The 16,464-nt window shown below is 36.2% G+C and overlaps 1 protein-coding gene across 11 annotated transcripts in view; it reads right to left on the bottom strand.

Annotated features, from left to right (window-relative positions):
* The window catches only part of EML5 (EMAP like 5), a 111,050-nt gene that overhangs the window by 89,205 nt on the left and 5,381 nt on the right, over window positions 1-16,464 (bottom strand). For all 11 annotated transcript variants that reach the window (XR_006165151.1, XR_006165152.1, XM_042791008.1 and 8 more), the window contains exon 2: window positions 1,105-1,264. Coding sequence is in view for 9 of the 11 variants with exons in the window: in XM_042791008.1 (XP_042646942.1) it covers window positions 1,105-1,264 (160 nt within the window). In the remaining 2 variants the exon portion in view is untranslated. The remainder of the gene's footprint in view (window positions 1-1,104; window positions 1,265-16,464) is intronic.

Below are 16,464 nucleotides of genomic sequence, written 5' to 3' on the forward strand. Positions count from 1 at the left end.
GACCTTAAATTATTAAGGCAGTTCAAGTGAGGAAGTGACACGAGTTTACGCAGACAAGAACAACACAGAGAAAAGATATCACTGTCAAGCAGAAGTGACGTTCTAGAAAGAAGCTGACTCTAGAAGTTGACTCCCTGAACAATGAGGAACCTAAATGATAAAATCTGTAGATCATTCCAACAAACTCAAAAGCCCCCCTATAACAATTATAGCATGTTTTAACAGAAACAAGTTACAGCTAGGCTTTCGTCTATTTGTGTTCAACAGAGCTCCATTTGATATTGTCTTAAGGACAACAACTGGTCTCTGCAATACATCCTCACTTTAGAAAGCAGTATTGACCTTTTTAGCAAGCAAAAGGAACTGAGAATATAGCTAAATCTGAATGTCACATTGCAAGGCTGAGTGGGAGGGGAACAAGTGCTGCATATGACCAGAAGAGCACAATCACAGAAAGGACTTTCATGGCTAATACCTTCACAGCTGCTACCTACTGTGTATTTTCCATTTCTAATACCTCAACAAAGAAAGCCTCTTTACTCACAGGATCAAGAGTCTGGTAAAAAGTATCTCCCTTATAAGCAGCAGCTCTGAGAACCAATTTAAAATTATAATTCAATGAAATCTTTTTCTTGACTATCAGATCCAGGATACAACTCTAAACACACAATCAAAATGTAGAGAGCCACCAACGCATGCATAATGCATGACAGAGGAGGGGATACTGCCTGAAGACATTCAGAATTGAAGATGAGTAACACAATGGGTCTGCCATCACTTTGTGCACAAGACATGCCCCTGCACAGGGGAGGTCCACTATCTTCAGCCATTTGGTGTAACCCTGAACTATGGCCCACAGACCACAAGAATCTCCCTACCACCTCATATGCATGCCAAACTTCTGTGAAGTTATGGGTTTTTTTTTTACCAAATGTGAGTATTTGTCTGTCACTACTAATGCCAACTTTTATTCCTCAATTTGAGAATAAGCAGATAAAACCTGAGTCAGTACACTTCCTTAAAAAAAGAAAAAGCTACGTAACAGTATTTTTGACATATAAACAATTTATTTAAGTGTTTGAAAAAATAATATTAATTACATACCTGACCATCTGAATCAAAAGCCAAGCAAGCTATACCATGTGTGTGAACATCTTTCAGAACAGATACAGTTTGCACAGTGTATGAGTCCCACACGCAGATGTATGGTTCTTTTCCAACTTGACCTGTTGCCACCAACACACGTTCAGGATGCAAAGCAAGACTGTCAAAGAAAAAGATATAAAATATTTTTGCATGAAACTTCTACTTTTGCCTAGTAGGTTGCATTAGTATTCTTCCTTTAGAATGATTTCACAATATTTCCCTTTGATAGAAGATATTAGTATTTTTTATATCACATATTCCACATTTTGTATCATATATTCCACAATAGCTGTAAAATTCCCTTAATACAGTACACACTACCACCTTTCTTGAATTTGAACCTTCAAGACTTCTCCAATTAAAGTAATTGCAGAACAGTCATTAATCCTCTGTTCCAAAATACAGAATTTATTAAATCAGGTCAGATTTTCATGCATTGAAAAAATATCTACTTTCCTTTTCCTTCTGTTTCTTGACATTTAAAACCACAAAGGATGAACAACAGAAGTTGGTGTTCAGCTATCTACACATCTATCATCAATGCAGAGAGATATGCATGTCCAGAAATACTTCATTCCACATACTATTTGACATCCTTTTTATGAGAGGGCTGAATAGACTTCTGAAGCTATCTCTGCTGATCATACAGAAAGCCAAAGCATGACTAGTTTAGACTAGATGTCATGACTAGACTTCAGATGACTAAACTGAAGTGCAATGAAGATTATCTTAAAAGTCTTAATTTTGATATAGATCAATTGGGAATAGTTGATTTTGAATAATTATTAACTTTTCACATTTCTAACATTGCAGAGAATTCTCTTATAGCTCATATTTTAGAGTCTTTCAAAGTCCACAGTGGATGATCACAACTCTTTTGTTAAATCTGGGACCAAGCTAGAAAGCATGCTATTGTCAAGATAGTTTTTTTGTTTCACTTCTGCAAGCAAGCTGCAAGAGAGGTCATCAGATCTGGATATTTGTATTGCATAATACATAAAAGTAAGAATTTATACTAACAGAAACCCAAAACAAGCTATTTAATGACATTCTACACAGACTAGGTACAGCAGTCCAAAATGATGTGAAAAATACCATACATAAGTCAGGAGGATAACATTTCAAAAGTTGGCTATTAAATTTGGCTAAAAAGTTTCCTTCCCTAACTAATCATAGAGTAATGATCTTGAGATACTGGTGGACAGAACCACTAATAACATATACTAAATGTATTTATCTTCTCAGCATCACTTGGAAAGGAGAAAGGTTGAGAACTTTGAAATGGTAAGATGATATTCCACCTGAACACAGATTTTGAAAAATGAAGTTCAAAGGGTGGAGACAACAGGAGTCTAGAAACACAGAAGAAATAGCCAAGATAAAGCTAATCAGGAAACAACCATAAAAAGATGTATACATTTTCTATATACAAAAAGAGCAAGAGAAAGCCATGTTAGAAGTTGCTTAGTATTTCATGGAGTCATACTACACTACACAATGCACTTTTATATTTTTTTGTATTTTTAACACAACATTTCAGTTGGTTGATATTGCTTGAGAAACTCCACATGTACAATTCTGACAGGAACCTTTAAATTCAAAGTTTCAAAGGTAAAAAGCCGCTGGACCTTTCAACTTTTCTATGGGAATTCCTCTTCTTTGCTACTCCACATTATCCTCGGCACTGGGATTGAGCAATCAGCATTTCCCTACTTTGCTTCTCTTCAATTACAGAGTTACTCCTCTGGTTCTTCCCTTCCTTCTTTATTTGACAGAACAATTTCATAATTAAAAAACAATGCAGAAAGGAGCTGGCAGGCAAAACTTATCACATTTCACTTCGGTTCTGCCACCTAATCCTGACCAACACCTGCACATCTCCCAGAGCACACACAGGCAGATGGTGTATGCATGGGGAAAGAGGAAAAGCATCTGGAGAAGGAGAAAATGCTGCATTCAGAATGATGTAATTTTTACAAGGACACCACAGAGAGGGAGAGATAAGACCACATGGACAATAAAGAAATTCAAGAAGAGAAAGAAAGTGAAAAGAACAAGCAAGAAAAAAAAAAAAAACAAAACAAAACAAAACCCCTAGAGACTGAAACTAAGAGAAAAAGTAAAAACACAGCAGCCTTATGACTAATTCACAAGCTCTTCAGTCCCGTACTTAGCTCTGCTATTCGTGCATTGTGCAGTTTCAGGCAAGTGAAAACCACCCCAACACCCCAACTTTACAAACCACTCGGGCACCATCCTGAACTCACAGGCATGCAGAAAGCACCCCTACGCCACACCTTATAAAACACTTTCTAGCAACCAAACTTAGCATGTTTTTAACTAAAGACCAGAAGCAACAAATGCAACCCATCAGAGGTGAAAGGGACAAACAGTAAAGGCACTACCAAGGCCCAGGAAAACATTGTCCTAGCCCAAGTGTGCCAACTAATTCCACTCAAAGTGTATTAGATGAATAAAGAGAATGTTTCCTCTCTAATTAATAAATGGCAAATAATAATAATAAATATATAAAAGCAGTAATGTAATATTAGTTCTTTCTACATCATGATATAAAAAAACTCGATTGAACAACTGAGCTCAAATTCTGCCTTGATATGGGATAATGCAGCACGAATTAAGATCCAAAGCCTGTATTTTAATCACAACAGATAACACTGTAGAATTACCAATGTCCTTCCCCTATCACTTCTGTCTCTGCTAAAAACTTTCTAAACAGTAATTGAAAGCAGGAGAAAATAAATATACACTAAATATTTTAAAACAGCAAGCTTTTTTTAAAAATGCCACTATGCAGGGATTTCAGGGAAACTAAGCAGCAGAGCTGTTAACAGTGGCTGAAGAAATACTTATCCGAAAACACCTTCCCTCACCATTTCTTCCAGACCAAGGAGTGAAGGACAGGTTAATGTACTACTTGCAAGTATTTTATCTCACTGGCTATCAGGACATATAGAAAAGGAACCACAGAAAGAGTCAAGATGCTGCTATTTCTATTACCAACACTAAGAAAATGAACTGCCACACTTACATATATGATTTTCAAGAGAACCATGAATGCTAAGATGATGCTTTCCCTTAATATTGAAATTTTGGCTATTATTACACCTACAGAGCACCATACAGAATTCCAGGTCTGAAATTTTGAGGCCTGATCAAAACTCAAGGATTAGACTCCAGTTTTAAATACTATGGAGAACCTTTTCAGTTCTTTCACTGGACTATGAGTAATTAAGCTTAAGAGGCAGAACAATTAATACAAAAATACAGTACCTTGGTATAACCTCCAGAGTAAAAGTATTAATACAACTCACATATTCAAGAGCTTTTATTACTAAAACAGTCCTAAGCAATGCATTGGAAATAGCTTCTTTGTGCAGAAAGAAAAAATGTAACCGGAATGGGTGCCCAGAAGTGGATAACCATAAACACTTGCTGCACAGGGACTACGCTGACTCATGGGCACGATGCAGTTAACAATTAAACAATGAGTTTGAGTTGTCTCTGAATACCACAGTTATGATCTCCCAGGCACCTCTACAGAGGTGTTTATGGTGTGCAACTATTGGGATGGGATCTGAAGTAGTTGCTTACTTTCCACCCAATCTGTCCCTGATGGCAGGCAGAAAAGCATGAGTGTGGCTCAGCTCTTAAGACAGCTTCCAAATCTGTTGGTGTGGGCTCCGTGGACTTAAGTACACTAACTCCCTCACACGGATTTTCTTGAATTTTTTCTCCTAGGGAAAAGAAGGAGGTTGATTAGTGGGATGAGAAGCTCTGCACTGAGGAGAGAATTTATGTTCCTTCTACTGCCCTGGTGATGAAAGCTGGGATGACCTATTCAGGTTAGACTGCTGAAACTGTGCTTGCATCTAGCCCACACAGCTAGACTGTAAACCTGTGCCTGATTTCTTTCCTCTTCCTTGAAGGATGACTAAGCTGATGAATGAGATACCGCTGCTTGCCCAAAAAAGGAAACAAATATTCCTAACGAGACAAGTTCTTCAGGCCTTCTTGCTTGTCTCTGGCCTTTCTGACCCAGGCTTTTCAAGAACAGATGTTAGATCTAATGCAGCATCTTTGAAGATGCAGATATGAAGGAAAATGTCCAAAAGACAAATGTGACCATGAAACAAAGCAGGAATTACACTAGCAAACTGCTAAGTCAAATTCATTTTGAAATTGGCTGTTAAATTTGGTACTTCTCTGAAGAGTTCAGAAGTAGAAAATTTGAAAAATCTGCCTGTCACTACTGCAACAAAACCAAATAGCTGGACCTGTAGAGAACTGAGATTTCCAGCGGTATCTCTAACTGACAGGTCTTTGCCTAGATAGGTATTCAAAGAAGGCTGAAATACAGTATTACAATTTTTTAAATATACTGAAAAGAGGTATGTTTTTCAATTTAGTGCATTCAAGCTCCTCTTTTATACTTCATACAGAAAAGGCTCTTTCTCCCCTTGAGCAGCATGTAAGCATTCCCACCATTTTGACCAGATCCATGCACTGTGCAATACTTATGTTAATTAATGATATTAAATATTAATAGAAACCTATAGAAAAAAGTATAAAAAAACTGTCCATACTGTGTTTGTTTGGGTTGATACCAGAGACATGGACATGACCCTCCAATTTGTGTGAGGTATGCTGGCACGGGATGCTGAAGGAGAATAGTCTATAACAAACTACTTTATTATAAAAGAAACTAAGATTTTACATCTTTACTTGGTTTGTGCTGAGTATTAAGAGGCATTGATCAATATAGACAAGCTGCAGACAAGGACACAGTATTAAAGATGATGTTTCCTTAGCAACAATATTGGATGAAAATCCAAGAATATAATCACGTGACTACTCTGGAGCTTCAGAAAACTAGGGCACCAGTAAAAATGCACAAAAGAATACTGCAGTAAAATAACAGCATCTCAGACATCTATGAATTAAGAGTTAATTTCAAGTGTGAAATTGTTTCTATGAGTACAGAAATATATTTTCATTGTATGTTAACAGACATTTTACATATAGTTGTGAATATTTTCTTATTTGCTACCATGTACCCATATTTCCCCAGAAAGAATGACAGGAGAAACAACAAACCAATTCTGTCATACTATTTAAGTTGTTAAAGCAGAAAGAGCTGTAATCAGCAAACATCTCTCATCAAAGCTTAAACAGATCAAGTCAGAGCACACTTACTTCCCATAGACAAAACAAAGCAGTACTTACAAGAGAGGATCACTATCTGTCTTCCATATAGTTATTGTCATAGCACCAAGAATGTCAAATATAGCTTTCTGAAGACTCCTTAAATTGTAAAGCATCCAACTTCAAAGTAAGAGAGTCTGAACTGGAGACAGGGAAGGTGGACTAAAACTGTACACTGGTTATTCCCTGCTGCAGTTTCTCATTACCATTCCATATTCTCCCCTCTCAAATCTAAATGTTTTTAGATTAACAAGAAATGTTTACAAGTAACCTAGAGAATCCTAAAAATCGCTTTGGGCTCCCATCTGTTCCAAAACTCAATAGAAGAGGGAAAAACAACAACAACAACAAAACACCAAACAAAACCACAAACAATAAACAGATTAACTTAAAAGAGAAGGAAAGACTTAGAGAGTGAGTACAGTAACATTGATGCAAAGTTCCCAACTCATCAAGTATGAAACCTGAGGAAAAAGATTCTGGGAAGTATATGCCACTTTATACAGATGCCCATTTTTACCTTGCATATTCACATCCTCCATTGCTGAGGAAGGGACTGGCTTAAGCTTTCGAGTAAAAGAGTTACCATCTCTAGAAAAGAGATTAAAAATAAAGACATTCCCCTTCTTTACAAATATGAATGATTTTGCTAGTGCCAACAGGAGAACTCATGTTTTGACAGAGCAGGGGGGGGATTTTTTTTTTTTCAAATACTACATAATCTTGACACTTTCATCACCAGGTTTTCACTATCTAAGGAAAGCTTCCTTTATAACATGCCAATTGAAAAAGAAGGCAGTGAAATTACTTGCACATTCCTAGCAAAAAAACTCTTCTCTCTGAAAAGTCAGAAATATCATATAATCCAAAATGATTTGCAGATAAATTTGCTAAGACAATGTCCTATTATCTTCTACTATCTATTCACATCAAAGAATCAATTCCATTTATAATAACTGGTGGTACAATAATGTGACATAACCAAGGAATGGAATCCCATTGAATAAAATACCTAACTTCCTTCTTTCCTCACAGGACAATGCAAGGACTTAAGACTTGTTCCTTAAACCATTACTAGATATAAACTGTCAAGCATAACCTCCCCTCAGTACTAGTAACAGAAAAAAAAAAAAAAAAAGAGGGGAGAAAAAGGAAAAAAAAAATACAGAACAGTAAGATCTGCAGGAAGAAAAGGTACTGCAATCAGCTGTCAATAACTTACGAGAGAGGCAGTCCAGCTATTCAGTTCTTTTGGGTGACTATGTATTATGACCCAAAAGAGATCCCTCAAGAAATCAGCAAGCCCTATTAAATGTTTTGGTTAGGATCTGTTAGGCACAAAGTTAGAAACCAGTTCCTCACTCCCAAATACAAGTGGCAAAAAGTGTACAAACCTACAAAATGATCAGAGATTAAAAAACTGAAGCAGCCTAAAATTAAAGTGAAAATATTGATTTCCCATTCTAACCAGTCTACAAGCTAAGAAACTACTTAGCTTAAGTAAAGATCATCATGCTGTAGACAATTATGTGGACACTGAGACAAGTATGCCTAATAAAATCAGAACAGATTTAATTTCAAATAAAGTTTGCAGTGAAATACAGGCTAAAAAGGAAAAATGAATGACAGAAGTTCTTATCACAGTTATAATCACTCTCATTCTAATTTCAGTACATTTACTTCAAATATTTTAACCAGGAAAATTTCAAAAATTTATTTCCAGAAAAAGGTTATTTTGGATGCTTTTGACCTCAAAACTTAACTAAATAAATTTGCTTGAAGTACAAAATCCTCTTGTTTCTAAATCATCTGCTATCATGGTAAAACTCTTCAAACAACCATTCATCCAGTCATTACTGTTTGCTTCTTCTCCATAAGAGATTTACAACAGTTTTAACTACTAAATAAATCTTCCTTCTGTTATTTTTGAGATTTATACTAGATCTTCTAATATTATATAGAAAAAAAAAATTAATCACATTGTGCAATTTTCTTTCATATCTCTGAACAAGTATATTAAACAGCAAATCAGTCTTCTCTCCTATGGGACATATTACAAAAAAACTTACCTGCATATTCAAGAGCAGAGCCACAGAATAATTAGTGACAACTTTTGAAAGGTTTTTCGTTTATACATAAAGGTCACACTGATAAAATTAGCAGTTGGCTTAAAATAAGGAATGGTGGGAAAAAGGCAGTGGCAGAGCCCCTAATGAAATAAGCTGAGGTAAGCACAATATTCTGTGCTTCAACGGACTGCATTTCATTACCAAAGGTTTAGAGCAGAAGAGAGCACTAAAACAATCTTTATCTTGCCAACCCTGGCGACTGCAGATCAACTAGATTTTTTCCCAAGCTCGTGAGAACACCACACCTAAAGGTGTTCTGCAGGTGTTAGACAAAGGTGTTTTCCTACAGAAAAGGAAAGCCAAGGACATCTATAACACTTGCCTCAAATTTATCATCTCAGCATCTAACTTCGTGCCCAGAAAAGTGAAATGAGCCAGGACCTAACTAAAGATGGGACAGCACCTGAACCATTGTTTAGAAAACATTATAAAAATATGAGGGAGACCACAGAACAGAAATATTTACATGAAAGACTGTCTGCTAAAACAAACAAAAACCCCACAATTACCAGAAGCATAAACAAAACAGGAAGGAAGCATGGGAAAATGCAAGAATACTAAACAGACTCCAAGGTCAATATGTATTTGGTAGGCAATGAAAGCTGTTGCACATGGGGGCTCACAAACTTAATTACTAAAAATCACTAAAAAGAATAAAATTAATAAAGAAAATTCATGAGCAACACTTTCAGGAAAATACAACTCTTCTGTTCTAAAATTACATTTATCTCAAGAACACTGATTCAGTTCACTGTTTCCAGTGAGGTAACGTAATGTATACTCATTATCATAAACATATGCTGTAACCCACAGAAGATAAAAATCACAATTATTTATAAATTATTACTGGATAATGTTCCAAAGGCTATTCATTTTTATGGTATTAATTTCTATGGTACAATAAATAGCAATTGATAAAGCAATAAGTAAAAGAGGAACATGTAACTAAAAATGCAAATGTCATCTAAAGTGTAACCTTGATCTAAAAACCACCAAACCAAACATTTACCAGTTCTTGAAATTTTCGTGTTATTTCCCTAAGCACTCTGGAAGACTATTTGGCTTAAAATGTCACACTCACCACAATAAATCTTCAGGCAGTTTCCAAATGCCGTCAGATGCCTTGTCTTGATCTAAAATAAAGCATCATTCACCTTGCTCGCTCTTGTAGAGGGATTATAAACAGGGAACAAGGATTAGCACAGTTCTAAAAGTCAGGAGAAGGTTTATACAGTTGTCAGCTAGCCAAAACATAGAATTAATCCAGTCATTCTGTGTACATACTGTCTTGATAAAATGGAGACATCTCATCACCACTCACTTTAAATGACTAAAATGCGTAAATGTTTATAAGTGACTTCTACCCTTAAGTATATTTTGGGTTTTTTTCCCAACTATATATATGTATAATGTTTGCATGCACCTGGATCACAGTCTGACATTTTCAGCAGCTTTATTATTAAAATAAGTTATCCTATAATTCAGAAAATTGAAGGGCTAGTTATTTTTACCATTATATCGAACTAGATTTAGTCACAATAAGTGTATCACATAAATAGAAAGAAGCAAAGCAGTAAAACAATTCTTTTAAATTGAGTCTTTCAGAAAATTGTTATAAAACTATGTCATATCTACATATTTCATTCTCCAATTCTGGTAAAGAAAAGAATACAATACATGATCGGCAGCGAAAAATGTGAGCTAGAGGTGAGAACACAATGATTTTGCTGTAACTATGATTACTTTAGAAACATGTTTTCAGCTTGGATACGTTTGCTTTATTATTAGGTCTGGTCCTTTGACTCAGTTCTGTTTGTCTTGAGTCCCGCTGAATTCTTCACCCGAATCAAACACTTTGTTTACATAAAATTTTATGTCAAATATCTCATCAGTATATCTTGTATAAGGTCAAAGGAAGTTTAAATTGTAATATATCCTATAGTCAACACAGCATAAAAGGCAAATTAAAAGTTTCCCTGCAAGTCATCTGTCACAGATCTGGCTAAACCATCAGTGGAAGTACCACCTGTGCTACCTATAAAGCTGATCACTTTGTTCAAAATGACATTATTTTCTCCAAAGTTACAGCACTAACTCTTTGGACACATTTCTCTTGACTCAAATTCAAACCCTCAAGAAGTATCTGCTCCAAGTCACAGCAATGCTTGCAAAGAGGAAAGCTTAAATCTGAACAGAATGCCAGGGTCAGCTCAGGTGTCCTACTGTGCCAGCCCCGGATCCTACCCACTATCCCCAATCAGGTTCCGAAACGATGTGCAGGTGAGGGTTTTCTGAAGACGAGGTCCTGCTTCTGAGACTGGATATGTATCCCAGCAGTTTGTTAGCTGAATCAAATGCAGAGAAATCTCTTGGAACTTATCTAAAGCATATGTTTAAGATTCTCTCATTTCGTCATGCCTGTCTTAAAACTGAGTAATTCTGCTTATATTTGGACAGTTTAAAGTAAAAAAATTACTATGAACAAACTGGTTTACCCCAGCTCAGAAAAAGAGGCATTTAAATTCACAGCTCAAAAGGAGTTGATATTCCCATTGTACAAATCCACTGCTTTTCAGCATAGGAACATCATTCTGATGCAGAACAATGCTAATCCACAGACAAACAATACCAAGATACCTCCAAAAAAGTGAGCCTCCAAAAATATTTGTCAAAGACGACCCCATGACTATTTAAGCAATAAGAAGTTGAACATCACTTTTAGGATGGGAGTTAAAATAAGGGGATATTTTTGGCTAAAATGAGAGGAAGTAATGCATGTTTTTAAAGCAAAGGAATCAGACTGATCTGGGCATACAGATACAGGTCTTGATCCGTCCTGTCTGCAGGACAAAGCAATAGGCACTATGAAGAAAAGTCTCCTGAAAAAACTTAGAAGATCAAGCAGTGACAAGAAATTAGAAAAGCGTGAAAAGCAGCTGGAAGGACCGTCCACTGTATCTTCTGAAGTAAGATCTGAATACCCATTGTTTTCACAGGAAGATAGCACCAGGCACCATCTTACAGACCCTATTCAAAAGAAAACAAGCCTACCAGTAAGCCTCTCAACAGTAACAAGGATTCCCAGTTGAAGGAAAGTCTTTTTCAACTAGGCCAATTAAAGTTATTCTGAAGAAGAGGTATTATATTTCCCTAGAGATTTAATAATACAGGTATCCCCTAGCAGCTAGAAGAAAAACAAGAAAAATTGGTTTTTCTAACAGAACTGGTCACATAAAGACATCTTGCTTTAAATGCTGCGTAGAAGTGGAATATTTCATATATCACCAAAGTAACAGCTATGTCAGGATGGGGCCTTCAAAGCACAGATTTTCTTCATGTTCACAAGCTGATGAAGATGTTTCCAAGAGTACTTTCCCTCAACTCAGCTATCAGCTACTAAATGCACACCAAAGTTTGTCCTCTTTCTGAGTAACGATGACATCACTTTTGCCATTTTCATGATCAAAATTGAAGCAGAAAGACAAAAAATTGAAATTAAAGTAAAGGTGATCAACACCAAAAATGTTCCAGGGATTTGTTATCAGATGGTGCACACACTGGCATTCTTTGTGGTTTCTATGTTTCGCAATATGTAACCGATAGGTATCAAAGTCCTTGACACTAGACAAAAGTGATGTCCTCCAGCTTTTTTTCCTTTATGCCAGTGTCAGCTTAAACTTTAAAAACCCAAAATTGGAGATGACAAAACTAGAAATAACTTTTTATATTTTTTTTGTTTGGGGGAGGTTTTATAATTATTTCAGGTTTTGTTTCAAGGAAAGCACCTTTTTTAAAAAGCCTACAGTGCTTGTGTTAATAATTACAGTAAAATCTAAACTCATTTTTTGATATGTCAGAACTAGTATACTATGTTTTTCAATCTAAAACACTTAGAGAGGGAAGAAAATAAATCAAATCTTAAATAATTAGCTTTTAAACCTGATCTTTATTTCATGTCTTATCTGAAACTTTAAATTTTGCATTAAAAAAACCCACTAACATTTGACTTCAGATAAACCCTTCAAAATAATTATTTTATTCAAGCATGCTAAGCTACTGCCTATCACTATCATAATAACATTGCAAACACAATAGTAAGTTAACTTCATAATGCTGTTAAAAATCAGCTCGGAGCATAATTTACTTCTCTACCTATACCAAGAGGATGACTAACAAATTAAAACTTTAAAAATGTAAGTAAGCATAAACATAATTGCTTTCACTTCAATTTGGAAAAGTTAAAAGATTAGGGCAGACCTCAAAATTCTGCAGAAAATCCTTTAAAATTTTTAACAAACATTATTAAGCCTTTGGTTATGTTTCCTGTTCTTCTCTGACACTGTCCTAGAGCCTCATGTTGTTGCATTAGTTCTGAGAAGAAGAGCCAACTACCAAATCAAGAAAAGCAGTCTGCACAGCACCAAGACATTTTCTTATTTAAGTATTGACCTGATCTGACCCTGCCTGTGAGTGCTGACAGACTCATCAGAAGGTGATGTGGCTGCTGGCTATGAAAAGCATGATGCATGAAGGCAAGCTCATAAGCCTGTAGCTCTTTGCTGTGTCGATCTGCTTTAATCAATTTTAGTATGTTTTAGATGTTCAATCCTGGTTCAGTATTTTTGGTATTTCTATTAATTTAGTTTCAGTTATGAAAAATAAAGTTTTCAATGGTATGCAGTCATATTAAACAACAAGCACACTCTAGTCCCATTCCAAAACTGAATCCAGGAAATATTTTATTCTATATTCCTAAAATACTTTCATTTTATCAAACCAAATCCAAGCAAAAGGTATTTTAAAAAGATGACGTACAAAGCTTTCAGTAAAAAAAAAAAAAAAAAAAAAAAAAAATTGTAATAAAGATTCAACAATAAATCCCTCATCTTCCAGCCTGGTACAACACATGTTCCAGAACAGCTCTAGAACTACCCAGAAAACAAGGTTTTCCTCTCTCCCTCTGATTTAAGACATGAACATATACCTTCCCTCCAGACTTCTGTACGTTTGACAATTTTAGATCACTTAACATGAAAAGCTGGACAGAGTTTAACAGGGACTTTGTCCTTGTGAGCCATGGCATAAAATGAAGCAGTCAGCAGAGTAATTATCTTACTCCTTGTCCTAGCAATTACCTCTGCTGGAAGAAATACCATTTTGACTGACAGACAGTCAAAAGATACTTGAACTAGAAGCTCATAGGAGGAATGGTTACTTTAATTATGACATAATTTAGGTCCCATTAAATCATGCGTTCTTTAATGGAGGGAAAGAAACTAATTATGCCCTTAAAAAACATCTGGAGATGACAAAGTGAGAGTAGATGGATTTATCTTTAGTACAATCAAAACAAACATGGCACCATATAAGCCTAAGAATAACCTAAGGAGAATACTTGATTTTTAAGTTGCAAATCTAAGCCTCCTGGGAAAATAAACCAATCAGTCCCTCAAAATACTGTATTCAGAAAAGGGAAATGCCTTATTCATAAAGTACATTAGCTTGGTGAATTAAGCTATTCGAGGGATTTTAGTTGCTGTAATAAACCTCTCTGAACAGTTACGTGATTTCAGCATTACACTGCTTTCATCCTTTGAAGCAAGAACATGGTCTCCTCATCAAGTGAGGATGGAGAATGAACTCCAGTTGTCACATTTGAGCAAGGACACACCAGCACACACTCCAAAGCCTGCTCTTCTTTGCAGAAAACAAACTATTAAAGCTATTAGGTTTCACAGTAAACATTCCATTGCACATCAAAACCCCACAATCTATTCTCAATGTCTAATTTTCTTCAAGAAAAAATAATTTCAAAAATAATTTCCTTAACTGTAGACTTACATTAAATTATCTTTATTTGAATTTTCATGTTGGAAGGACATCATAAATGGATGTTTGTAGTCAAAATCCTGAAGCTTTGGAACTGAACTTTCAATTCTGCAAGCCCCCACTGTTGAATTTGGGTCTGCAATTTTGATTTTTAGTTGGAAAGTCACCTGACCTGTCACTGGGCACCACTGAAAACAACCTGGCTCCATCTTACTTACACTTTCTCTTCAGGTATTTATATACATTGAAAAGATCCCCCCTAAGCCTTCTCTTCCCTAAGCTAAATCGTCTCGGCTCTCTCAGCTTTTCCTCAGGAGAGATGGTCCAGATCCTCAGCCATCTTCGTAGCCCTTCACTGGGATCTCTCTAGTAGCACCATGTTTCTCCTGTACTGGGGAGGCCAGAACTGGACACAGTACTCCAGGTATGGCCTCACCAGTGCTGGGTAGAGGGGAAGGATTCCTACCACAGACTTTCTTTGGGACTTAAGAACACAGACTGGTTTCCCAGGACTATCCATAATAAGAATCCAGAATGTATGCACTTTGTAGGTTTCCTAAGTATTACACAAGCAACATTTTGAGGTGTTTCTATGCATGCCCAATTTCACATTTGAGGCATAACTGTAAGATGGATTTTCCTCCTGTTTTCCTCCAGTAAAGTTATTAGAGAATCTAAAGTGGGCTGACTGGCCTTCCTCAAAGGCTATGATTGTTGAAATAATTTGAGAGATTACATTTCTGCAAATAACAGAGTTCTCTTCTAGAAAAAAGATCTGGACTGCATAGAATTCAAGGGCATACAAAGAATTCCTCAGCAGAACATGCCGAAGCTTGTTTTATCTCTATTACATTAGCAATTCAAAAGATGGAAGAAGTTGCACATATAATGGATAATGAAGAAATTTATCCTCATGTGGCAACTGCGATATTCATTCACATTCCCTGGAATCCAAAATACACAACTAATCATGAAATTCCTGGTGAAAATTCATAATCTGCTGCCAAAACAATTGATAGAATTCCATCTGATAAAATTTTGTAGCTGTACATAATATCTGTTGCTTAACATTTGTTCTTGACTGTCATCTGGGGTTAGGTCAGAGGCATACACCATTTTTTCCAGACAAGAAGATGACAATAAACCTGAGAGCAGATACCCTAACTTTCAATTACTTGAATTATTTGTTGAGGTTTTTGAGAACTAGGATGGATCTTAGGGTGTTAGTCTTCTGAAGGAATAGAAAAGATGGAAATAAAACAATTTCCCTCTACATTCCTGTGAAACTGTCTGTTTGGCTCTTTTTCTGAGAAAAGATATTCTCTCCTTTCAGAAGGTTTTCTCATGACATGGATCTAATGAAAAGGGAACAGAGAGCCAGAATGATAAAATGAGGTGATAGAAATACACAGCATCTTTACAGAAAAAAAAGTCCAACAGCTAGTCATCCAAGTCATAACAATGCAAAGTTAACAAAAAGGAGAGGATGAGGAAAAGACCAGAGTCACCATTCAAAACTAGGATGTGACTAATCACTACACTACTAGAATTTCTGTTTGCAAACCACAGCTGACAGCCACACAGAGGAAGCCTGGACCCACCTCCTGGAGAGCATTATCTAGTAGCAGTCTCAGAAAGCAGTTGTCAGAGTCCAACAGTTTCTTAGATGATAACTGGCTAATGCTGAGGGTGAAACAACAGGTAGAAAAATCTCCTTCACGCAGAGTTGGTGGACAGCACCAACATCAGGGAGCAGGTGTGATTTTGATTTTCACTAGAACCTCAGAAATGTTGACACTATAAAGAAATGGTTCATTTTGCCTTGGAATACAGGAGCAAGATCACAGAATCTCAGGCAGGACCATCTCTTGTAGACTGAGCCAAATTCTGAAATATAAAAAGATTACAGTCTTAAATAAAGTGCCCAGAAAGACCACGGTTCAGAGCAGCCGACGTTTTAGCTGCTTCTTTTTGTCCCTTGGAAAACAAAGTCCAAGAGGATTCCTAGAGTTCACAGAAACAAATAAGAAAAACTGGCTTAACAAAATCCGTGATTCAGACAAGTAAACTATTTTGCTGAAAACAGCCAAACCCTATCTCTGTCAGAAGACAGAGAAATGCTTTGTCATTCTTTCTA

This window comes from Tyto alba, unplaced genomic scaffold (assembly GCF_018691265.1).
Source record: "Tyto alba isolate M040663 unplaced genomic scaffold, T.alba_DEE_v4.0 Super-Scaffold_18, whole genome shotgun sequence".
Taxonomy (NCBI): domain Eukaryota; kingdom Metazoa; phylum Chordata; class Aves; order Strigiformes; family Tytonidae; genus Tyto; species Tyto alba.